Here is a 24339-nt window from a genome sequence, read left to right as displayed (position 1 = left end):
CCCCTCCCCCCCAGGAAGCGTCCCCGGCCTAGAGGTCTTTGAAGTGTGGATGAAGCCCCCAGGGCTGCCGTCTCCCCTCGGCCACCCAATCTCCCGCTGAGGGGGTATTTGACCTTTGGTCCCAGTGAGAGTGCCGTCTCCTCCTTGTCAAGAAAAAAAGGGGGATCAGATCTTGTCTTTGGGCCTATATTGGTATGGGGGGGGGAGTGAGTCTTGGGTTGCCCTCCTCCAAACCCCAGACCCAATTTCGGGGACTTTAATCCTCCGTCTAGTGGTTGTGAGCGCTATTGTGTTTGTGTGAGTGCCCAGAAGTCAGGCGTAATTCTGTTTGCTGGGGCCTCCAAGGTAGCGATTTCTTCACTCGCGTTAGATCTTTGCGCACGCCTTGAGGCTGGAGGTGGAGTTAGTCTTTGAGAAATTAGGTGGTGGGGCTAGGAAGAAGCGGTGGTACTTCGGTGTACCCCCAAAGTGTCTAGAGACCTAGAAAGTAATGACTTCAAAGAGAAGCTCCCGGAGGGCAGGAATATCTCCTCTGGCGGCCAGGAGACGCCAGAGTTCAACAAATATCTCTGCTGGCGTGGTGGTTCACGCCTTTAAACTAGAGCCCCGCTAGTTGAGGCTACCGAGTTCAAGGTCATCCTTGCCTACGCGGCGAGTTCGTGAGTTCGAGGCGAGCCAGAGCTACTGGAGACCGTCTCAAGAAAACAAAACCATTATTTGGAGAGCAAGTAAAAGTTTACAGGTGACATTTTTTTACCCTCCAGAGTGGCTTCCAGGGACAGCGCCCATGAATGCCATCCAAAGAAACTCCTCCGCGCCTCCAAGAACGAGCACCAAGCACAGGCAAATGGTCCACATCGCCCAATTCCTTTTAGAGTCCTTTTTTTTTTTTAAATCTCCCCTTAATTTTCCTAGGGTTGAAGAACACACTCAAAGAAGCGGGGCTGGGGGCGGGTGATCGGAGACCCAAAATGTGACACCGAGAGCCTGCAGAGGGGAGGGCTCGGGAACTACCCACCTAGAGTAATAAGAGGGAAAAGAAAAAACGGAAAAGCTGCACGGAGCGCACGAGCGAAAAGCTCCCTACCAAGCCAGGCTTTGTTCCCTGAACCTAAGACTTTACCCGGCGGCGGGCGGGCCGGGAGCGAGCGAGCGAGCGGAGGCGCGCGGCCATGGCTGCCGCGGCCGGGCAGGGGGGCCGGGGGGGCGGCGCGTGAGCGGGCGGCGCGGGGCGGGCGAGCGCCCGCGATGTGCCACTCCGCGCCTCCCCCGCCGGGCCCGGGTTGCACGGTGGCCGGGCGGCCCTGGTAGCCGGCGAACGGCGCGGAAGAGGAGCGCGGCGCGCGAGTCTCATTGTTGAGGGGGGGCCCGTCGGGGCATGAGGGCGAGAGCACGGCGGGGGGGGCGGCCAGACAGAGCGAGCGAGGAGGAGGACGCCGAGGAGGAGGAAGGAGGAGGCAAAGAAAAGAAGCGGCGGCGGCGGAGGAGGGGGCGAGGAGGCGCGCGGCCCCCGCTCCCTCCCTCCCCCCCTGACCCCCGACCCCCGCCGGCCGGCCCCCAGCCCCAGCCCCGGAGGGAGCTCATGGGAGTATGAAGGAGATGGTAGGAGGCTGCTGCGTATGTTCGGACGAGAGGGGCTGGGCCGAAAACCCGCTGGTCTACTGCGATGGGCACGCGTGCAGCGTGGCCGTCCACCAAGGTAAGGCGGAGGGGGGGGGCGGCCGGCGGGGGGCTGCGGGACCCCGGGGGCGGCGCGCGCACCGGGCGCCCTCGGCCGCGCCCTCCGGAGCCCTCCTGGGGCGCGTGCCCCTCCCCCACCCACCTGAAGCGAAGGGCGGCGTGGGCTCCCCCCCCCCCCAGACTGGTCCTCCAGGACCGGGTCAGGCATTGTTTTCTTGCCTATTGTTCCAGTCCCGCGCCCCCCACCCCAAGTTGAAGGAGTTTTGGGGAGAGTCCAGGGAGCAAGGAGTGAACTCCCTGATACCCGCACCGCCGGTGTCGGGGCTGTCCCGAGAATGTTTACCTGCGAGGTATCCCCCCCCCCCTCCCGCCCGGTTTATTTTGGTTCCCGCTCCGGGAGGAAGAGGTCAAGGGGGGGTCATCCTCCTTTGCTTCCGGATGCTGGGAGGAGCGGAATTGGGTAGGGAGGAGAAGGGTCCCAAGGGAGAAGGGACTCCTGAAATCCTCCGGGGAAGAGCTGAGGCTGGGAGAGCGGTGGTACAGGGGGCCCGGAATGGAGGAGAGGGAGGTTTGGAGTTTCCCCCAGCAGCACATGGATCGGGAGTTAACTCCTTAAGGAATCTTGCCGAGGGCGCAGGCTGGCATCTCTGCCTGTCTGGCACAGGCAACCAGCCCCCCCCTTCCTGAGACAGCCCTTAATGCGGTGACTGAGGGCTCTTCCCGCCAGTCTCCCTTGGTTACCTTCACCGCACCTGCTCAGCCTTGACTTTTGACCTGTACCTGTGATAGAGACAGAAAATGAGGTTCTTGGACCCCCGACTTCCTTGCCTCATCCCTTACTGGCCCTTTAAGAAGTGCCCCCCCCATAACAACAAAACGTGTTACAATCATGACTATTTCTTGTTCGGATGTCTGGTCAGGGCAGAGGATGGAAAACAGGTCCAGGGGAAAAAAGGGGGTAGGGGGGTGAGGATGGAGGAGGATCCTCGGAAGTTTAAGGTCAAGGCCTGTCAAACTTGCCCCTGTTCGGAATGCGTGGTCCTGTGATTGAAGGCTGGCTCTATGCTGTTGGACATTACTTGTCCTGTTTCAGAGTGACCCGGAGTCTGGGGAGCAGCCCCACCTACTGGGCTGGTTTTAGTCCCCTGAGTCTCTCCACGCCCCCAGTTATTCAGGGGGGAAAAACCAGTGGCTGTGGGCTTTGCTCAGTGACTCTCCTCCCCCACTCTTAGCTTGCTATGGCATCGTCCAGGTGCCAACGGGACCCTGGTTCTGCAGGAAATGTGAATCTCAGGAGCGAGCAGCCAGGGTGGTGAGTTCAGATTCTGTTCTTTTTTTTTCTTTCCCCATATCATAGCATCTTCTACAGGTTGAGCTAGGGCACCCTGAGGCTGGGGCAGGACTAAGCTTTGCCACTCAGGATATCCTGTTTCCTGACCGCCCCCCCCAGGCCCAGCCCTCCTCTGCTCATCACTTTGCTCTGCCCCACCTCCAGCAGGGGGGCTTTGATTTGTGTTTGTGGGTTTTTTGTTTTTTGGTTTTTTTTTTTTTGTAAATGAACCTCAGGTCCGCCTTACCCAGTCTTCAGCAGTTATGAGCTCTTGGCCAAGCCTCTTTCCTGCACACCCTTCCCCAGATCTATGTCATCTTGGGTCCTTTTGGATGAGTTCAGGGAGGGTCCGGATCAGCAGATTCCCCCCAAACACCTGTGCTTCTTGCATTGGCAGAGGTGTGAGCTGTGCCCACACAAAGATGGGGCGTTGAAGAGGACTGACAATGGAGGTGAGGGGACCCTGAGCCCCCGCTGAGGTCAGCCAGGCCCCCTGAGTAGGTGGGGGGTGGGCTGGCTTTCCCTGCTCTGGTTGTGGAAGCAGGGGACAGTCTACAGCTTGGTGCTGGGAGGGGTGGGGTCTCGTGCTTGCTGGTTTGCTGAGGCTGATCCCCACACTGTCCCAGGCTGGGCCCACGTGGTGTGTGCCCTCTACATCCCAGAGGTGCAGTTTGCCAACGTGCTCACCATGGAGCCCATTGTGCTGCAGTACGTCCCTCATGACCGCTTCAACAAGGTCAGTGGCCCCTCGCTAGTCCCCTTCCTGGCCTGTTGTCCTGGGGTGCCACCATTATGCTTTCCAGCTCTCCTGGGGAACTCAGGAGATGGATGCGTACTGCTGGACTATCTTCTGTGCACAGACAGGTGTATGCCTCTGCTCTGTGACTCTGGCAAATAGTAAGCTCCCCCAAAGTAGCACAGCCGGAGAACAGCCTTTAGTTAGGAGTGCATTCTTGAGTTTCTAGTACGTGAACGAGATGGTGCAGCAGGTACCCAGTGCTTGCTATTAATCAAGACAGATGGAAGAACAGGCATTGAGATAAAGGACACCCAGTGAGGCTTGTTTGGGTACAAGGTGGTTAAGGAAGGAGAAGTTAAGGCTGCATCCTAGGGCGTGACAAAGAACTGACTTTGAGAATGCCGGTCCCAGGTTCCATGAAAAGATACAGCATATGCAGAGGTCCAGCAAGTATAGCAGTGGGCATGTCAGGGAGCTAGGCTAACATAGATGCCAGCCTCTCGAGCCTTACCAAGGACTGTGCCTTGAAAATTGAATACTCGGGCTGGAGAGAGGGCTTGGTAGATGAAGCACTTGCAGCTTTTGCACAGAACCAGGTTCAGCACCTGGTACTCACATGACAGCCTGCAGCCATGTGTACCTCCAATTCCAGGGAATCCATCCAGTGCGCTTGTCTGGCTTCTGAGGGCACCAGGCACACAGTGTGGTATACATACAGACACACTCATACATGTAGAAATAAATAAACTCTTAAAATTTTCAGAATTCATTTCCCCAGGCATACCAGCTGCATTGATGACCTTGTGACTCGCTTTTGTTGACTTGCATTGTATAGGTTCCAGACCATTTCTGTTCCTGTGGGAAATTCTATTGGCTAGCACTGATCTGGGGTGGTGGAGGGCAGGATGGGATTGAGGGGAGGCCAGAGACGCCCCCAGCAGGCAAGGTGGGGTTCCCTGGAGGAGGGGTCCATTGTGCTGTGCCCTGCAGACCTGTTACATCTGTGAGGAACAGGGCCGGGAGAGCAAAGCCGCGTCAGGAGCCTGCATGACCTGTAACCGTCACGGATGTCGACAGGCTTTTCATGTCACCTGGTGAGATTCCCATTCCCAGCTGCTCTGGGCTTTGTGGTGGCTGTTGAGTGTTATTATCTTTTTGTTTGCTTGTTTGTTTTTTGTTTTTCTGAGACAGGGTTTCTCTGTAACCTTGAAACCTGTCCTGGAACTGGTTCTGTAAACCAGGCTGGCCTCGAACTCACAGAGATCCACTTGTCTCTGCCTCCTGAGTGCTGGGATTAAAGGCATGTGCCACCACTGCCCAGCTTTTTATAAATTTTTGGGGGGAGGGGAGGGGAGTGGGACTCTCTTGTGAGAGCTGGTGGCAATGCCATGCTTAGAACTTGGGTCCAGGAGGAAGGAGGTGGAGGCAGCTGTGGTCTGTGGCTACACCCTGCTGACCTGCCTCTCCTCAGTGCCCAGATGGCAGGTTTGCTGTGTGAGGAAGAAGTGCTGGAGGTGGACAATGTCAAGTACTGTGGCTACTGCAAATACCACTTCAGCAAGATGGTGAGTCCTGCCTGCTAGAGGGCACATGCGCTCTGGGACACCTGTGCCTGGTGCTGGAAGGCAGAAAGACACCCCCCCCCCGTGCCCCCTAGTCCCTGCTTTCTGGGAGCTCTGTGGGGTGCAAATCAGAACTAGCCCAAGTGAGTAGTCAAGGCTAGGAGACAGAACCCTCCCCCTCGCACCTGTCAATCTGGGAAACTTTAAGCTAGTTAGAGCTAGGAGGACAAGTAGAATAACACTGTGCTGGGACAGGGTCTTTTTTGCGTTCATGAGGCTCTTGTTGACCGTGTGTGATCCTCCCATGGCCCAAATGTGCTGCCTGTGTCCCATTTCACAGATAGGTAAATTAAGCGTCCCTGATGGTATAGCTTGTCTCCCAGCTGGTGGGTGGGAGGCAGAACAAACAATTCCATCAGAAAGGCCCTCAGGAACTGGCCATGCCAGGGGTAGATAAGATAAGGTGAGGGGGAGCCTGTGCTGGGGCCGGAGGGAAGGCTGTTGGACGGGACCAGGCGGGTAGTGAGCTTGAGGGAGGAGATGAGGCTGTCATGGCTGAACAGATGAGGAGCTTCCCCAGGCTGGGATGTATCTGCAGAAGTAGGCTGCAGCCAGGACTCTGTGCCCCAGGCCACAGCTTGGAGAGCTCCTGAGAAGCCAGAGAGTAATATGATCAGATTTGTGTTATAGGCAGATTATCCTGGCAGCAACCACGAAGCTGGATCGAGAGACAGCTGCAAACAGGGGCGGGTGACAGGGACGAGAGGCTGGATGCTGGAGTCCCTGGAGGTGTGCTTGTCTAAACATGAGAGTGGTCAAGAAGTGGAGGTGAATGTGAAGTAAGATCCAGGCTGTAGCCAACCACTGGGTGGGGAGAGGCGAGTTCCTGGGGGTGTTAGGAAGGGGGCCGCTGGCCTCTCAGGGAGTCCACACCTCGGTCCACCCAGACCATCTTGTTTTGTGCCTGTTTCTCCCGTTTGATGACTAATAGATCCCCTTCTCTTTTCAGCGGTGTCCTGGTTTGCTTCTAATTACACAGTCACTGTGCTTTTAGAGTTTGATGGCCACTTAGGGCAAGGTCAGGAGTTCTGATGCATTTGTAGGTGGCACTAGGTAGACTCTCGGATTTGGTGGGGGTCCCCAGGCAGGGTGGCAAGGGCAGGCAGAGGTTACAAGCCTGAAGCTGCCTCTGTGGGTGTCCAGAATAGACAGGGTCCAGATGTGAAAGAGACTTGGGAGAAAAGATCTGGAACTTGATGAAGTAGGAGCAGAGCCCAAGCTGGCGAGGCCTGAAATTAATCCTAGGCTTTGGCAACTGGGGACTCACTGGTGGTCATAGGAGCAGCTGCGAGCCTAGGATGGGTAAAGCTGTCAGACCAGGCACAAGGAGGGCAATCCCAGAGAGGTGGTTTGGTGTTCGTTGACAGCAGCCCCCGGCTCAGGGCAGCAGATCTTCTGTATGGACCTAGACTGCTGGGCAGAGAGGATATCATATCCTCCAAGGAGGAGGATATGAGGGCTCGAGAGAAATGAGTTCTCAGGGAGCCAGGGCTCCTCCCGGACTGTCCTCTGCGTACCTTTTTTCTAAGGGAAGTAGGTGGCCGTGGGCTGTGGTTCAGGCTGCCTGAGATGCTAGGAGAGCACTGGAATATGGGAAGGCAGCAAGAGGCCCGAGTCCTGGGTCCAGGTCCATGCCCAACCTCACTGTACCTCTTTGGAGGCTAAGGCTGGTCCGTGCCTCTTTATGATTCTGACCTCTGTGGTTGAATCTGTACATTGTAAGACAGTGGCACACGCTTTTAATCCCAGCTCTTCGGAGGCAGAGACTGCTGAATCTCTGTGAGTTTGAGGCCAGCCTGGTCTACAGAGCGAGTTCCAGGACAGCCAGGGCTACACAGAGAAACCTGTCTCATAAAACAAAACAAAACAAAACAAAAGACAGCTGGGGAAGCCCTAGGATTTCTAGGTTGACCAGCGAATCACAGAAGGCAGGGGTAACCTGCAGGGGCAGAGGGACCGGCTCTGGGATCCTATGACCTTCAGAAACCTTCCTTAAGCTAATGAAAGAAAGGTTCGGCAATTCCTCTCAATCTCTACCTTCAGAAGACATCGCGGCACTCCAGCGGGGGAGGAGGAGGAACAGGAGGTGGAGGCGGTGGAGGAGGTGGCAGCAGTGGTACCAGCGGTGGTGGAGGTGGTTCAGGGGGAGGCAGCGGCGGCGGCAGCAGCAGCAACAGCTTCCTTACTGGCAGGAGAAGCCGGTCGGCCTCACCGTCCACACAGCAGGAGAAGCACCCTACCCACCATGAGAAGGGCCAGAAGAAGGTGAAGGCCTGCTCTGTCTGACATAACTCTTTTCAGAGACTCCCACCAGGTGCCTAGGTCTTCCCCGGAGGCCATTGAGTTTGAAGAGGTAGCTAAGGAGGTACACCCTGAGGCTCAGAGGTTGGGACCTGGCTTCTACGTCTGCCTAATTCTCTGTTTTCCTCACGACGTGACAGTGTCCCCAACCTATGATTTTGTGATCCTGCATGTTTGCACACATCTCTAGCCTATCCCCTTGTGCCCCATGCCAAGAAGTGTATGTGTGTTCCAGGGGTACACCCTTGTGAGTGCCTGCTCATGTGGTGGTGCTCTGTCACTGGCGCGATAATGGGACAGGCTATTTTTAGCAGGAGGGAAGATGGGGGAGGGGCTCTTGGCTCTCAGAGGATCTTGCCTGAGCCACTCCTGTCCAGCTGGAGTCTTCCATTGCTCTGTGGAGGGAGAAAACTCACTGAGCCCCCCACACTCACGTGTCATGGTTAACCTCCTTCAAACTCCCCTTCCATTAATATCTGGTCCCCTTTTCCTCCCCAGAGTCGAAAAGATAAGGAACGCCTTAAACAGAAGCACAAGAAGCGGCCTGAGTCCCCCCCCAGCATCCTCACCCCGCCTGTGGTCCCCACTGCTGATAAGGTATTACTGCTTGTTCTCAGGATGCTGAGTGTGCTAGTCCGGGGGTGACTGTGTATGTAGTGTGAAGGGTCAGGGTGAGCAGGGGCCTGCTTGGGCATCCTCTCACAGCAAGCCCCGACATATGCTATGGGTGAGGTGGGGGTGCCTCCCTGCCTGTTAACTGCCACCATGCGGGCACCTTTGAGGCTCAGCGTTGGGCTCTTGTCTTTGGAGAGCAGAGGTGTGGCCCCGGGCTTGTTTTCCCTGCAGGATAGGCTGAGAACTCCTGCCACTGGGAGGACGGCTAGATCCCACTTCCTGCTGGGTGGGAGCGGCTTCTGGCAATACCCTGAAATCCCCAGTCACCCCACCCTCTCAGCTGGCTTGGCTGTAGAAATGGGTAGCATCTGAAGGAGCAACAGGCAGGCCCTACCCTAGGCCAGTGAGTGCTAATCCAAGCCAGAGCAGACTGTGTGAGTCTCCTGGGGGCCTGGAGAAAGCACTCCCTCTCGTCCAATTACTGCTAGTCACCTCTGCTCCCTCACACGGTTGGCAGGGCACTGGGCATCTTAGCAGGAGGCTCAGGTATCAGGTTTCCAGGGTGATGTTGCTGTGGCAACTGTCCCAGTAACTCCCCTCCTGCTTTGCTTCCCTGGGCTCACCTGGGAAAGCTGGTCTGACCTTCCCTGGAACCTTCAGGCAGATAGAAAGACCTGTCGGGGGTCCCCTACCAATGGGGGTAACCCTTGGACATGCTGTAGAGTTTTGCCTATCCCCTTACAACCCATCCCAATACTTAGGCCCCCTTCCCCCAGCTCCTCTCTTCCTGGTGGCTTTCCGAACCACATCTGGCTCCCTTCAGAACTCCAGCTGCTGAAAAGAACAAAGGAAGACAGAGACAAGGGCTCCGCCCAGGGAGGGTAGCTCTCACTTCCCTCTCATTCGCTCCTTGGGCTCAATTTGAATACTTGGTGTCCACCCTAAAGAGAGCTCACCTTCTCAGGTACTCAGGCACAGCTACATAGAGGCCAGACTGTCTTTGGAACCAGGGGAGAGCAGGGACACATGGGGAGGACTTAGTTTAGTCAGAATAACCCAGTGTGGTAGGTGCCTTGCCAGGTCACTTCCACTTCCTCAGTGACGCTGAGAACACAGAGAAGTTACATAATTTGTCTAAAAGCACACAGCTAGCGGGAAAGCTTTCAACCACAGTGGTCTGGCTTGAAGGGCTGTGCTCGCACAGAACCATCTTTGCCAGGCACTAGTAACAACTACTGCCATCAGACGCCTTATTTACTGAACCCCCGCTGTGTCTCTGGCACGGAGCTGCTCCTGACCCCCAAGAATGTGCTCCTAAGGATGGTAATTGCTGAGCCAGGTCCAGAGGCTACACAACAGAGATACCATGGTGAGGAGGGCAGAGCCTCCCAGCACCCTGTCCTCCCAGAGTATCGCACCTCAGCTTGAGAGTAAGACCGGGTTATTCGCCTAGGTGTGTAGCGAGGCTTCCTAGAGTTGGGGCTTCTTAGCTGGGTGTTGGAGGAGCAAAGACAGGCTGCCCTGTGGTGGGTTGGTGTGCAGGCTTGGGGATTCCAGCAAGAATTTGCAGTCGTCAGAGATGGGCCAAAGCCAGGTGGTTGTGAGTGGTAACAGCTGGAGGGCCCAAGACCAGCACCAATCTTTAGGCCAGAGGTATTTCCTAGTGAGCCTTCGCTGAGTAGGTCAGTGCGGAATGTGGACTGGTCTCTCTTGGGTCCTGGGGCAAAGACAGGGTCAGGACATTCCCTAGAATTCTGCAGCTGCCTCCTGTCTCACTGTTCTAGAGCCTCCCACGGCTCCTTGCCTGGAGACAATTGAGCCCAGGTCCTGTGCCTTCACCCTCATCCCCAAATCAGGCTGAGCTGGATTGTGCAGCTGGCAATGAGCCTCTGTTGTCTCTCCCTTAGGTCTCCTCAGCTCCGACTTCCTCCCACCATGAGGCCAGCACTCAGGAGACCTCTGAGGGCAGCAGGGACTCAAAGGGGAAAAAGTCTTCCAGCCATAGCCTGAGTCATAAGGGGAAGAAACTGAGCAGTGGGAAAGGTGTGAGCAGTTTTACCTCCGCCTCCTCCTCTTCCTCCTCCTCTTCCTCTTCTTCCTCCTCTGGGGGGTCTTTTCAGCCTGCAGGTGAGTATGGGTGTCATGGAGGAGGCTGGGAGGGGGAGCCTTTTGTCATATGCTGTTGTGGCTGGCAAGGGACTGGTGCTTCACAGGGAATTTCTCCCTCCCCCAGAGGCTCAGTTCCCAGTTGGGTTCTCCACCCTTCCCTTTTTTTTTTTTTTAAGATTTATTTATTTTTGCATGTGGGTGCTTTGTCTGCACACCAGAAGAGGGCATAGGATTGTTAAAGATGGGTTGTGTCAGGTCCTGTTATAGGTAGTTGTGTTGTTAGATACCTTTATAGCTAGATGGTTATAGACTGCCGTGGGAGTGCTGGGGCTTGAACTCGGGTCCTCTAGAAGAGCAGTCAGTGCTCCAGCCCTCACCTTTCCCTTCTTAAGTGAGAGCTCATCTGTTCCTTTCAGGGCCAACCCCTCCAGCCACACAGTAATGTCCCCTACTCTTGTGCCAAAGGGGCCATTCAGAAGCACGAATATTAATTCCAGGCATGGCGGCCTGTAATCCCAGCATTTGGGAGCTGCAGGATTGCTTGAGTTTGAGGCCGGCCTGTGCTGAAGAGTGAGAACCTGTCCCTGCCAGTGCTAATGTGACAGTAATTCACTCAAGGGTGGAAGTGGCTTCCCTCCTGTTGTTTCCAGCAGGGGCTGTTAACCTAGGACACACAAGGCTTCATTTCCCGGCTAGTGTTCTCCCTCATGCTGGTAGGGAACGAGGGAGGTAGGTGGTCCGGCAGCAATCCCCTTCCTTTGTTGCAGGCTCGTCCTTGCAAAGCTCTCCTGACTTCGTGGCATTCCCCAAGCTGGAGCAGCCTGAGGAAGACAAGTACTCCAAGCCCACGGCCCCCACTCCGCCAGCCCCTCCCTCGCCCACAGCCCCTGAGCCCCCTAAGGCTGACCTCTTCGAGCAGAAGGTGGTTTTCTCTGGCTTTGGGCCCGTCATGCGCTTCTCTGCCACCTCCTCCAGCTCCAGCCGGGCCCGAGCCCCCTCACCTGGGGACTACAAGTCTCCCCATGTTTCCGGAGCTGGGGCCTCAGCAGGCGGCACCCATAAGCGGATGCCTGCACTGAGTGCCACCCTTGGACCTGCCGAGGAGGCTCCTGAGACAGGCCTGAAGGAGAAGAAGCACAAAGCCAGCAAGAGGAGCCGCCACGGGCCAGGCCGTCCTAAGGGTAGCCGAGGCAAGGAGGGTGCCACAGGCCCCACTGCTTCCCTCCCTGGGGCTCAGCTGGCTGGTTTTACTGCTACTGCTGCCTCGCCTTTCTCTGGAGGCTCCCTGGTCAGCTCCGGCCTTGGGGGTCTGGCCTCCCGGACCTTTGGACCTTCAGGAAGCTTGCCCAGCCTGAGCCTGGAATCCCCTCTGCTGGGGGCAGGTTAGTGACCCCTGTAGTTAAAGAACATCTCAAGGACTAACCAGTCCTGTGAGAAGGCAGGAACTTAAATGGAAGAGTTAGAGGAAATGTAGCTGGGTAGAAACTGCTCCAAAAGACAGAATGGAGGTGGCCATTAGCTCTAAGATGTTCTCTTAGATGTCGTCTGCATGAGGAGACTGGTAGACACCAGCAGGATCAGGAGTGTTCTAATAGAAAAATAAGAAAAGCTTAGAAATGCCCAGACCAAGGCGGGGTAGTAGAAGTGAAAGGCCAGAGTCCCAGGCATGCAGTATTCCCTGAAGAGGGGCTGCTTTCCCATCTGAAGAGGAGTCTGGGGGATAAGGGGACCTTAGGGTTTCCTGTATGTCTTTGTATTTTTAGGAATCTACACCAGTAATAAAGACCCCATCTCTCATGGTGGAGGGATGCTGCGGGCTGTCTGTAGCACCCCACTCTCTTCCAGCCTGCTGGGGCCTCCAGGGACCTCAGCTTTGCCCCGTCTCAGCCGTTCCCCATTCACCAGCACCCTCCCATCCTCTTCTGCTTCCATCTCCACCACTCAGGTGAGACACTATCTGGGCAGGTGGGGACAGCACCTACAGTGTGCCCTCTCTTCTCCAGGTGTGCCCTACCACACTGTCCAGCTGTGGTAGAGGACGAGCACACTGAGGCTGGAGTCTGGTCCTCCCAACAGGTCTTTTCTCTGGCTGGCTCTACCTTCAGTCTCCCTTCTTCCCACATCTTTGGAACCCCCGTGGGCACTGTAAACCCCCTCCTCACCCAAGCCGAGAATAGCCACACAGGTATGCTGGCCCCTGCTCCTGTTCCCTTTTTTTCTGAAGAACATGGCTGTAGAAAGCATGAGGGTCCCCTCCCTCCGGCCATTGCCTCCTCTGCCTAAACATTTATCTTACATACTTCCAGCCAGGGGACACCTTAGGGAAAGCAGTGCTGGGCACGGCAGGGCAGTCCTGCCCTATCCACAGAAGAGAAGTGACCTGCTCAAAGCCCTAGGCAAAGCCAGCTAAGACAAGCCAGTGCCAGCCCAGTACGCTTGCCCTCTCCCCTCCTGTGCAGTGGTAGTCGGGGTCACAGAGGTCCCGCCAGCTGGGTTTTCTGCTCTCCACGTGTTTAGGAGTTAAGGGGGTGGGAGGCAAGCTCCCCCATCTTCTCCCCAGAGTCTACTCAACCCCTGAGAGCTGAACAGAGACTTGGGGGCCTGTCAGCCTTGGGGCGGGGCTTGGCTGTAAGCTGCCAGTTGAGTTAAAACCAAATCTGACTTCTGTTTCAGGACTTGGTTGGGTAAAATTGGTGTGTTTTCTATAACCCAGAGCACGTGTGTGTATGTGTGTGTATGTGTGTGTGTGTGTCTCCTGTTGACAACAGTTTTCTCATCTGAGTTTATGAATATAAGAAGTCAAAGCTAATTATGATAATACAATGATTAAGGGCTTGCTTTTTGCTTGCTGAGCCCGCCAGCTAAGCCCAGCACTCTTACGACCTTATTTTAATCCTGAGAACGGTTGCTACACAGAGGCTGGTTACCGTTTCAAGGTTTCAAGGTCACACAGCCAGTGTCTGGTTCAGTTGCTCCAGGTTTGTCTTGACCTCAGTTTCTGTAACTGGACGATCTAGAAACAGACAGCAGGAGCTCTGTAGGAAGGGGAAGAGCTTTTCTGAGATGGGGTTGCCAAGCTCAGCTCCTTGCCAGTATGAGCTACCAGCCTAGGTTTGGGGGGTACTGAAAAAGGGGGCTGTGTTGAGGTCCTAGGAGCAGCACCCACTTTCCAGGTAGGGCCCTGAGGCAGGTAGCTCCCCTCCCCCTGATCCTTGCCATCCCTTCTCCTTCCAAGAGCCAGACCTAGAAGACTGCAGCTTCCGGTGTCACGGGACCTCCCCCCAGGAGAGTCTCTCTTCCATGTGAGGGAGGGTGCACCTTGGTGGAGGGAGGAGTGGGTGGGGGCAGGATTGAGGACCTCCTGGTTGGTGGGGGTGGGCTGGAATCTATGCTAGGTGAGCCTGAGTTCACGTCTCCTCTGGCCTCAGGTCTCCCATCAGCAGCCTCCCTGCGCTCTTCGACCAGACAACAGCGGCGCCTTGTGGGGGTGGCCAGTTAGACACCACGGCCCCGGGCACAACTAACATGGAGCAGCTGCTGGAGAAGCAGGGCGATGGAGAGGCTGGTGTCAACAGTGAGCGGGGAGCACAGGGACGGGAGGCCTGTCCCAGCCACTGCTTCCCCTTTCCCTAGGGACTCAAGCCAGTGGCCCCAGGGCTGATTTATTTCTTTTAAACATTTATATTTTAATTCATTTTACATTCCAACCAAGGTTCTCCTGCCACCCCCTTCCCACTCCTCCCAACAGGTAAGGGCTCCCATGAAGAGTTGACACAGTTTGGCACATTAATTTGGGGCAGGATCAAGCCCCTCCCCTCCACATTAAGTCTGAATATGGCACATACACACACATACACACACACACACACCCCTCACCCCTGCCCCAGGACTCATCTTTAACCTTGCATAGATGGTGCTCTCCGTCCACCTATGCTAATTCTGCCTTTGTTCCTCATGACCTCCTGGCACAAGTTGTAACCAAACCCCAGGTTGTACCCACTCCCCTCAATCTCAGTAGCATCAGGAGCCTCCTGCAGTCCTCAAACCTCTGTATCCTAGATCTCCCTCCCCAAAGGCATCTATCTGGGTAGCCTTTGCCCTCTAGACCCAGTCCCTCCCACTGGCCCTGCCTCTGTGATGCATGCTGCACTAACCTCAGGCTCCTCCTCTCTCTCTGAAGTTGTGGAGATGCTGAAGGCCCTGCATGCACTGCAGAAGGAAAACCAGCGGCTCCAGGAGCAGATCCTCAGCCTGACAGCCAAGAAGGAGCGACTGCAGATCCTCAATGTGCAGCTCTCTGTGCCCTTCCCTGCCCTGCCTGCTGCCCTGCCTGCCGCGAACGGCCCTGTCCCAGGGCCCTATGGGCTGCATCCTCAAGGTGAGGGCATCCAGTCCAGTCTGCGGTAGGAATTCCTGCCCGGTGGCTTGAACTGGTCCCATTGCATCTCCCATATTCCCTCTTTTAGTGGGCAGCAACGACTCCCTGAGCACCAGCAAGAGCCCTCCAGGGAAGAACAGCCTTGGCCTGGACAATTCCCTGTCCACGTCTTCCGAGGTGGGCACTGCAAGGAGGGGACAGGGAGGAGGAACTGGAGAGAGGTCCTTTCAGTCTAGTTCTACCCAGCAGCTGTTGGAAGCTGGCCACTGAAAGGATTGGTTGTTATTTTAAATAAGTAGTATGGGTGGGTGCCTCCTTAATACAGGGCCCTGACTAAGTAAGCAGTGAATGAAGTAGACCCAGGCCTCCCGAAGATGGGCTGAACCCAAGAGAACAGCAAATTGCAAAGGAGAAATAATAGAAAGATGAGCTCAATTAAGGGCTAAAGGAGCCTGAGAGAAGGCGGCCGTCTTGGGGAGGGAGTGTTGAGAAGCCTTTGTGAAGGGTTTCTCATAGTGCCTCACACATGCTAATCCCTGTGTAATTGGTGGCGGTTGCAATAGCAGTTGCTATTGTTATGTTGTGGTTATTATTGGAATCCAACAAACCGGGCGCTTGGTTCTTCTCTGCCACTTACTTACTCTGACTTGGGGCAGGCATAATCATAAAAGCAACACCAGTTGCAAACTTGTCCTGCAGAGTTTCTTAGTCTTCACAGCGACCTTGTGGAAGGATATTGCTGTCACATACAGTGTATGAATACATAAACTGAGGCAGAGGTTGAACCCAGGGCTACCTACCCAAGGCCCTGAGTTGTGGGATTTGAACCTGAGCCTCTCGCTCCCGTGAGAGTTCCGTTGCTCTTGGCTGCAGAGTTCCTTAACTGGTAACGTCAGTGACTTTAGCCGTGACCTGAAATGAGTACAGGTCCGTACTCACCCCTGGACCTGGTTCCCTTGGAAAATCAGTACCATTACCATTGTTCGACATGAAGCCAGACTAGCAAAGGGTGCTGGGCCTCTGGAGGTAGCCAGTAAACATGATCTACAGCCTTTTAGCTCTCCTCACCGGGCCCTGCTGTTTCTCCAGCGTGCCTGGAGCCTTAAGAGGGCTTTGCTTCAAGAGAATGCTGGTGGATACTGGGCTGGGGGCCAGAAAGGTCATGCTGGCCCCCTGCCCTCTGACTTGTCCCTTCCCCCTCCTCCCCAGGACCCACACTCAGGCTGCCCGAGCCGCAGCAGCTCATCGCTGTCCTTCCACAGCACGCCCCCACCGCTGCCCCTGCTCCAGCAGAGCCCGGCCGCTCTGCCCTTGGCCCTGCCTGGGGCCCCTGCCCCGCTCCCACCGCAGCCACAGAATGGGCTGGGCCGGGCACCCGGAGCAGCGGGGCTGGGGGCCATGCCCATGGCTGAGGGGCTATTGGGTGGGCTGGCTGGCAGCGGGAGCCTGCCCCTCAATGGGCTTCTGGGGGGGTTGAATGGGGCTGCTGCTCCCAACCCTGCGGGCTTGAGCCAGGCTGGCGGGGCCCCCACGCTTCAACTGCCAGGTTGTCTCAACAGGTGAGGGAGAGCTCAGCCCTAGGGAAGGGAATGGGAGGCTGGATGTGGGAGGGATGCCCCCCAGTACCCCCTTGTCCCACCCAAAGGAAAAAAATACCCTTTGGCCCTATTGCATTTATAGTTCTGGCAGTCTGTTGACTTTAGGGACTCCTCAGACTTTAGCTCTGGGTGTATCTGGACAGGAGTAGTTCAGGGGACAAGATCTGAATCATGTCCCTACTGCTAGTCTTCTGGACAGGTTGTCCATCTGCCTGGGCTTGAGGGCTTCTGGGAACTCGTGGGTGTGGGGTCTTTCTCTTGGTACCTTCTTATCTATGTTATACCGGCCTCAGCCTGACAGAGCAGCAGAGACACCTCCTTCAGCAGCAAGAGCAGCAGCTCCAGCAGCTCCAGCAGCTCCTGGCCTCTCCACAGCTGACTCCAGTGAGTACCCCCTCCCTTGCTTTCCCCTGCCAGCCCTACCCAAAGAGCCTACCTCCAAGAATGCAACCATGGAGAGGGTCTCCAGGCTGGTGGGCTTGAACCTGGGGGGTTTGTGAGCAGTTGGAAGACAGACTGTTTTCAGGGCCTCTTGGGCACTGGGCTGGGGCTGCTGGGTCACATTGCACTGACAGAGTTTGGAGAGTTGGCAGGTCCAGTAGGAACTGAGTTTTGCAGTCCCTGCCCCAAGAGTCTTTGGGGGATTTCCAGGATCTCGGGGAGGTTTCTATGCAGGTGACATTCTCTCGACCACCTTTTAAAAATGAGGGATTGAAGCTGAGTCTGGCTTAGTGGCGCCCCACGCATTAGGTGCTTGTCTGCATCCCCTTCAAGGCAGACAAACAAAATGAACAGGTGATGGTTACTGGGTGTGGTGTGTGGTATATGACAGTACTCCAAGCAGTTTGGAGCCTGAGGCTGGGGAATGGCCATGAGTTCAAGGTGGGCCTGGACCACATGATGAGTTGGAGTCTGCCCAGGACTTTAGAGTAAGACATGAGTCTTTTTTTTTTTTTTTTTTTTTTGGTTTTTCGAGACAGGGTTTCTCCGCAGCTTTTGGTTCCTGTCCTGGAACTAGCTCTTGTAGACCAGGCAGGTCTCGAACTTACAGAGATCCGCCTGCCTCTGCCTCCCGAGTGCTGGGATTAAAGGCGTGCGCCACCACCACCCGGCTTTAAGACATGAGTCTTAAAGAAATAAAATAACCAAGAAAAAAAAAATAAAACAAAAACCCCAAACAGTAAGAAGTCTGTTAAGATGACTCCACAGAGCTGGGTGGTGGTGCCACACGCCTTTAATCCTACCACTTGGGCAGTAGAGGCAGGCAGATTTCTGTGTTCGAGACCAGCCTGGTCTACAGAGAGACTTCCAGGGCATCCTCCGAAGCTACAGAGAAACCCTGTTTCAGAACCCCACCCCCTAAGATGGACCTTGCTGTCTGCTTAGTGACCTGAGTTCCGTCCGTGGAACCCACACGGTGAGAGGGGAGAATAGAGTCCCTGACCACCAGTTACACCCCCTAACACAGAAAGTAAATAAGTGTAATTTACAAATAATTATTCAAGAAGAGAAGCAGTTGAACCAATTACTTTATGGGAACAGAAATAACATGATTTCTTTGACAGAATGTTATTCTCTGTTTGTTTTTGAGACAGCTGTGTGTGTTGTTGTTGTTCTCACACACACTGGATTTCTCTGTGTAGCCTTGGCTGTCCCATAACTTGTTCTGTAGACCAGGCTGGCCTTGAACTCACAAAGATCCATCTGCTCCCGCCTCCCAAATGCTGGGATTGAGGGCAGGCATGTGCCACCATGCCCGGCTTTATTTTGGTTTTTGAGACACTGAAAAATAAATGCCTTTTAAAGTTAGATAAAAATAAATAGTTGGGGATGGCGTTTTATGCCTATAATCTCAGTGTGCACACGGGAAGTAGAGGCAGAAGAACTGAAAGTTCAAGGTCATTGTCAGCTCCATATCAAGTTTGAGGCCAACCCTGAATGGGACCCTGCCTCAAAAACAAAGCAACTTTTTGTACCCCCTTTTCCATTTATTTTTATTTTATGTATCTGCCTGTGTACTACGTGTGTGCAGTGCCCACAGAGGCCTGAAGAGGGCATTGGGTACCCTGGAGCTAGGCTGTTTGCAGATTGTTGAAAGCTACCTGGTAGCTGCTGGGACTTAAATCCAGGTCCCTTGGAAGAATAGCCATTGAGGCATCTTTCTTGGCCACAGACAAATTTTTTTTCTTTGTTTTTGTTTTTTGAGGCAGTGTCTCACTAACCTCTGATTGGCCTGGAACTCCATTTACAGACCAGGCTGATCTTGAACTCAGAGATTCTTCTGCTTCTGCATGAGTGCCACCAAGTCTTTCAAACTAGTTTTTAGAAAGAAAAAAAAAAAAGAAGGGAAGTGCTTGGTGATTGTTGTCCCACTTCCGTGCCTTCTGTTTGAGTGTGGTTGTCATAGGGACTGAGGACCTGACACGGTGGGCAGGGCCAGAGCTGTGTACAGCTGCACTTGCCCAGGGGCTCAGTTGGCAGCTGCTTACCTGGCCACAGGTAGTCCTTTACTTGTCCAGAGGGGGAGACAGAGGCCCAGAGACTCTTGGTCTTCCTGTCGTGGGCCTTGGGGTTCCAGTATGAGGGGCCCTGGTCTGGCAAGGCAGGTAGCCTTGGGGAAGACAGCAGGGCCACTACCACTGAGCAGTCTGTCCTTGCAGGAGCACCAGACTGTGGTCTACCAGATGATCCAGCAGATTCAGCAGAAACGGGAGCTGCAACGGCTGCAGATGGCTGGGGGCTCCCAGCTGCCCATGGCCAGTCTGCTGGCTGGAAGCTCCACCCCACTGCTGTCTGCGGGCACCCCTGGCCTGCTGCCTACAGCATCAGCCCCACCCCTGCTGCCTGCTGGAGCCCTGGTGGCCCCTTCCCTCGGCAGCAATACAAGTCTCATGGCTGCAGCAGCTGCGGCTGCAGCAGTAGCAGCAGCAGGCGGACCGCCAGTCCTCACTGCCCAGACCAACCCCTTTCTCAGCCTGCCCGGGGCAGATGCCAGTGGGAGTGGCCCCAAAGGAGGGGTGAGTAAGGGGCCTGGGTCTTCCTTTGTCCCTTCTAAGGGACAAGCAGAGAGGGATAGTTACAGTGACATCAGATAGATCTGTAGTGGGAGGCGGCAACCCCTAGGTCAACCAGATAGCCAGCTGCAGACAGCAGGACCTCGTGTCCATTGGGGTTCCCTTCTTCAGAGGCAAGAAAGGCCGCTCTGAGCCATTTAGAGAAAACAGCCTTCCAGCTTGGTGAAATGGCTCCAAGTGTAAAATGCTGCTTGCCACCAAACCTGATGACCTGAATTTGATCAGGGACTCATGTGCTGGAGGAGAGAGCGGATTCGGGGAATCTGTCCTCTGTTGTGCGCACATGCGTGTGTACACATGCATATACACATTGACTGTGATTTTTTGTTTTCTTTTAAAGTCTATTTTCAAAACCAGCTTTCCAGTGGGAGGAGTAGTTAGAAAATGCTGTTTCCCTCCCGTGTGCAGCAGTTAGAAAGAGATGCCCTTCTGGGCAGGCCTGTTTCTTCTTGGAGAACTCACTCACCTGAGCCCAGGAAGCCAGCTCTGGGCACAAGTCAGGCACTCTCACTCCACACACTGCGGACAGGCAGAGGCCTGGCTGCTCCATACTCTGCTCCAGTAGCCTCTGCCGTCCTTGGGAGCTGTTCTACCTGGGCAATAGGGCCAGATGCCTCCAATACTCAAAATATCCCTTCCTGTCTTTCCAGACCACTGACAAAGGAGCCTCAGCCAGCCAGGAAAAAGGCTAACTCGACCCTGTCTCTCCTGACCCCTACATGGCTTGAGGGTCCTTGCCTGGAATGGGTACCTGGGCCCGGACTCTTGGAGGGCCAGGCCCAGAGCTTGTGCTGATGCCCAGGGAGTGTGTGCCTGGAGTTCCAGGTGCTGTGGAGAGAGACTGGAGGGAAGCCCTTCCACCTGGCCTGTTCCCGTACTGCACTGGCTGCTCCAGGAGCAAGGATCGGGGAGGACAGGCTCCAAGCCTGCCTAGGAGCCCCCATCCTCTGTAGATGCCTAGGGGCCCCCCCAAAGAGCAAAGCAGGTCATGGCATAGGAAGTGGAGAGTTGGTTGGACCTACCATGTAAACCAGTCAGCACTTGAATGGGGAAAGAGCAGGGTAGGCCCTTGGGCCTCCCCTGTGTGGTATTCCTTACGGAAAAAGGGCTGGTCCCAGTTGACCTTCAGAGTCTTCCCAGCAGAAGGGGTCCCTTTGACTGCTTCCCATCATCCCTCCCCACTGAGGGTCACAAGCTGAGCTTGGAAAAGCCTACAGATGTGGGGGGCTGAGGAAGGGCAGGATAGCACCTCTTGGGGCCCCATGATGGGGCTGGGCAGGGGGTGGGGGTCATCCCTCACTGTCCTTGGTGTCCTGCCCCTTTTTGCACTATTGGCTTGAGGAGTGCCGAGGGTGGGGAGAGGGAGCTGCCTGACTCCACAGCGCGTGAGAGAGTGTGTGTGTGAGTGTGAGTGTGTGTTTATGGTCAGTCTGCTTAACCTGTCTGTCTGTCACCCCTTTCTCTGGACCTGGGGCAGCCAAGGGCAAGGACAGGAGCATTGGCCAGAACCAGAGCAGGACTTCCTAGCTCTTGTAGCCTGTACCCCCTTCTCAGCTCTAGTCCTTTTCCAGGGCATGAATTGTAAACTTAAAAAAATTTTAAAAAAAAGAACAGTACTCCAATATTGGAGAATTCCTGGGGGCTGAAGGCTCTGAATCAGGGTAATATCCTACCTTTCCTCATCTGGACCCCACTCTGTCTCAGGGCCCCTCAGGGCCTCTTCCCCCCACTGGTATCTGGTCTTTGCTGGCACAAGAGATTAGGGAGGGGTAAAGCACCACTTCTAGCAGAAGTCTCCCTCCCTGAAGTAGCTAGCCTGCCTCTTCAGCCCCACCTTCACCAGCTAGTAGAGCCACTTAAGCTAACCACTGTCCCTTTCACCCACCAGCTGTTTTCCAGGGTGTGGTCGTAGGCAGCAGAGTCAGTCTGCCCAGGGCCATTGTGAGGAACATTGAGTGGGTCATGGAAGCGCAGCCATGGAGGCCTGTGTCCCTTTTGGTTGCACTGGCTGGGACTGAGGGCCAGTTTTCCCTGATGTTCATGTCTGTGGGTCCCTTTGCATGTGTGCATTTTGGTGTGTTTCTGTTTGGGTTTTGTTTTTGGGGTTGTTTTTTTTTTTTGTAATAAAAAAAGATGTGTATATTTTTGGCAATGACAGAAACGTAGTGCAGATATATTTTTGCCTGTGCTGCTCAACTGTTTTTTTTTCTGGTATGGAAAATAATATTCCTGTTGATAAGACTTTGTAAGATACTAGGGTGGGTTGGGGACCTTCAGGAGCAAGTTCTTTGGCACTAGGAAGGATTTGTTTGAGGGGTCAGTTGTGTTGACCTCAGAAATACTTTTCTAACTGCTTAGTATCAGAAAGGCATGGTCCTCATCTTTTCAGCTCTTAACTCCTAGTCTAAAAGCCAGCGATTCTCCAGATTCTTAGACGGCTTGCTCATCCAGGCCCACACCATTACCCAGCCACCATTCAGAACCAAGTAGTCTCTGCTGTGATGTCTGTAAGGCTGTCACGTGTGGAGTAAGTAGGAGCCCTAGGTGCCCCGCCCCAGATGCTCCTTGGCCCCAGTCACCCTGATCTCTGGAACTCTGCTCTCAACTTTGCAGAGCTCTTCTTCCTGTTTTGGGCCAGGATGCTGAGAGCTCTGGGCCTCACATAGATTGGTGCTGCTCTTTTTTTTGTTTGTTTGTTTGTTTGGTTTTGGTTTTGGTTTTTCAAGACAGGGTTTTTCTGTGTAGTGGAACCTCTCTTGGAACTCACTCTGTAGATCAATCTGGCCTCGAACTCATAGAGATCTGCCTGCCTCTGCCTCCCAAGTGCTGGGAGTAAAGGCGTGCACTACCAACTACCACCATTTTAGCTTTCAAAACAAGGTTTCTCTTTGTAGTCCTGGCTGTCCTGGAAGTTGCTCTGTAGACCAGGCTGAACTCAAACTCAGAAATCTGCCTGCCTTTGCCTCCTGAGTTCTGGGATTCAAGGTGTGTACTGCCACCACTACTAGGTGGTGTTGCCCCTGTACTGAGACAAGAGGGAAATTGTGACATTCTTGGTGAAATGACATAGGGAAAATTAGGAACAGAGTACATGGCAGGATGGCAAGAATGACCTCACATCTTACAGTCTTAGTGGTTTTTGTTTTTGTTTTCCTGGGACAAGGTCTACTCTATTATGTAGCTCTGGCTGTCCTGGAGCGTGCTATGTAGACCAGGCTGGCCTCAAACTCAGAGAACCACCTGCCTCTGCCTCCTGTGTGCTGGGATTAAAGGTGTGCACCACCATGTCTGACTTTGGTCCATTTTTTGATAAAGAGCTTTGGTGGGGTAAGGGGAAAGATGCAGAATTGGAGCCATCTCTGGGGGAAGGGGAGGATGTGGTTTGCAGAGCGGAAGTGGAGTCTGAGAACGCATGAGTGGATCTTGATGTCACCACCCTCAGTGAGAAGAGATGAATGAGCAATGCGTGCCGAGTCTGTGCCCACCCGGGCAGTCATGGCTGGTGGATCTCAGTGCTGAACGGGATTCCACTGTAGTTAGGAGGTCATTGGAGCTGACTTTACAGGTGATTGCTCTAAGCCTAGGGGGGACAGCAGTGATGAGCCTCAGTACCTAGCCTGGTCATTCCTGTTCCATTGTCCAGCCTTCTAGCTGCATCTAGTTGGCTGGCTGTCCCTGTGTGTGTGTGTGGTGTGTGTGATGGTGCGGTTGCGAGTCTAGGATGGTACCCATGGTGGGAAGATATCTATGTAGCACTGACTGTCTTAGCTCCGAGCTGACGAATCCTCTCCATAGACAATGACACTTTAAGGGTTGCCTTTAAAAAGAATAAATTGTTATCTCCCCATCCCCTCTCCCTCATTCCAGCTTGTTGTTTCTCCCTCAGGCTCTTGGGTCTACCGCTGCCCCTAGGTGCCCTGATCTTGAGGCTGGTAACCCGTTCCCTTTACTGTGTTGAGACCCAGGGAGTGCCCACTCTAGACTCCTAGGAAGGGGCTAGACAAATGAGGGGAGCCCAAAGGGCAACATTTACATTTCCCTCTCCCAAATGGGGATGCTGACAGGTTTTCAAAGACACAGGCTCCCCTGCTGCTTTCCAACAACATCTTTTAAGAGTGCAGTGGGCCAAAGGGAAAAAACAGGCAGCTGGTTCCTGGGGAGGGGTGCCTAGTGGACGGGACTTCACCCACTTGGAGGAAGGTGGGGCCGGGGATCCCTTCTGATCCCTCTACTCCCTCCTTGATTGCGGGTGTGTTTCAAATATCCACCAGACCACCTTGTCTTGACCTACTGAAGAGGTGGAGACTGAGGGCCGCCCCCATTCTCCTGTGTTCACTTTCTCCAGCCCTACTTGGGGCTGCAGACCGAACTCAGGCTCTCTTCCTTCCATCCCAGCCTGTTTCCATGTAGCAGACCCTTCCTAGGGGAGCAAGGAAGGGAAGCCACAGATTGCAAACCCAGGGGCTCATTTTTCATTTTTTCTGAAACCTTTATATCCTCAGCCCAAGAGGCAGTGTTCCCTTGCGACCTCCAAGCCTGGAATTGTGCATAGCCTGGGTCTTGTATCTTTGTATAACGGATGTTATTTGTACGAAGGGCAGTTCGTAAACAGCACTTGTTCTTTTAATAAAAGAATGTTTTACTAAAAAAAAAAGAAAAACAATCCAAAGAGACCTTGCTTTGTCTGGCTTCACTGAAGGGAGGGAGATGGGTGCCAACTCCGAGGGCCCGTGGGAGGAGGAAGATGGGTGTATATGGTCAGTGACCAGTTTTTTAAGTACTTGGAGGAATAGTTTAAACCGGAAGGCACATCATACACGGTGCAGGTGAAGATGCAGGCACCCGAGACCTGCTGGGTGATAGATCACACTGCCTGTGTTTCTAAACGCACTG

At 54.5% G+C, this 24339-nt stretch overlaps 1 protein-coding gene across 3 annotated transcripts; it reads left to right on the top strand.

Moving 5' to 3' along the window:
• Positions 1-1135: 1135 nt before the first annotated feature.
• On the top strand, positions 1136-24109 carry Mllt6 (MLLT6, PHD finger containing). Of its 3 annotated transcripts, none has more exons than XM_075990888.1 (20): positions 1136-1699; positions 2913-2992; positions 3408-3462; positions 3637-3746; positions 4740-4843; positions 5221-5314; positions 7415-7636; positions 8171-8269; positions 10195-10414; positions 11164-11778; positions 12160-12341; positions 12473-12581; positions 13632-13698; positions 13825-13970; positions 14577-14774; positions 14863-14951; positions 15984-16333; positions 16666-16756; positions 19033-19389; positions 20097-24109. In XM_075990888.1, the coding sequence occupies exons 1-20, from the start codon at positions 1591-1593 to the stop codon at positions 20136-20138; spliced, it is 3339 nt and encodes a 1112-aa protein (XP_075847003.1). In that variant the 5' UTR covers positions 1136-1590; the 3' UTR covers positions 20139-24109. The 3 variants fall into 3 exon arrangements, with proteins under 3 accessions (XP_075847003.1, XP_075847005.1, XP_075847004.1); XM_075990889.1 differs by having other exon boundaries at positions 1137-1699; positions 10195-10330; XM_075990890.1 differs by lacking the exon at positions 15984-16333.
• The last annotated feature ends 230 nt before the right edge of the window (positions 24110-24339 follow it).

The sequence above is a fragment of the Microtus pennsylvanicus genome, chromosome 11 (genome assembly GCF_037038515.1).
Source record: "Microtus pennsylvanicus isolate mMicPen1 chromosome 11, mMicPen1.hap1, whole genome shotgun sequence".
Classification (NCBI taxonomy): Eukaryota; Metazoa; Chordata; class Mammalia; order Rodentia; family Cricetidae; genus Microtus; species Microtus pennsylvanicus.
The sequence above is the reverse complement of the archived record's forward strand: the minus strand, read 5'-3'. Positions and strand labels throughout refer to the sequence as shown.

Excerpts from the sequence above, each read along its gene's own strand:
- Mllt6 (XM_075990888.1), top strand. The coding sequence starts at position 1,591 with ATGAAGGAGATGGTAGGAGGCTGCTGCGTATGTTCGGACGAGAGGGGC. Across the intron at positions 13,699-13,824 it reads CAGGAGAGTCTCTCTTCCAT|GTCTCCCATCAGCAGCCTCC; the intron begins GTGAGGGAGGGT and ends CTCTGGCCTCAG. Across the intron at positions 14,952-15,983 it reads CCCTGTCCACGTCTTCCGAG|GACCCACACTCAGGCTGCCC; the intron begins GTGGGCACTGCA and ends CCTCCTCCCCAG.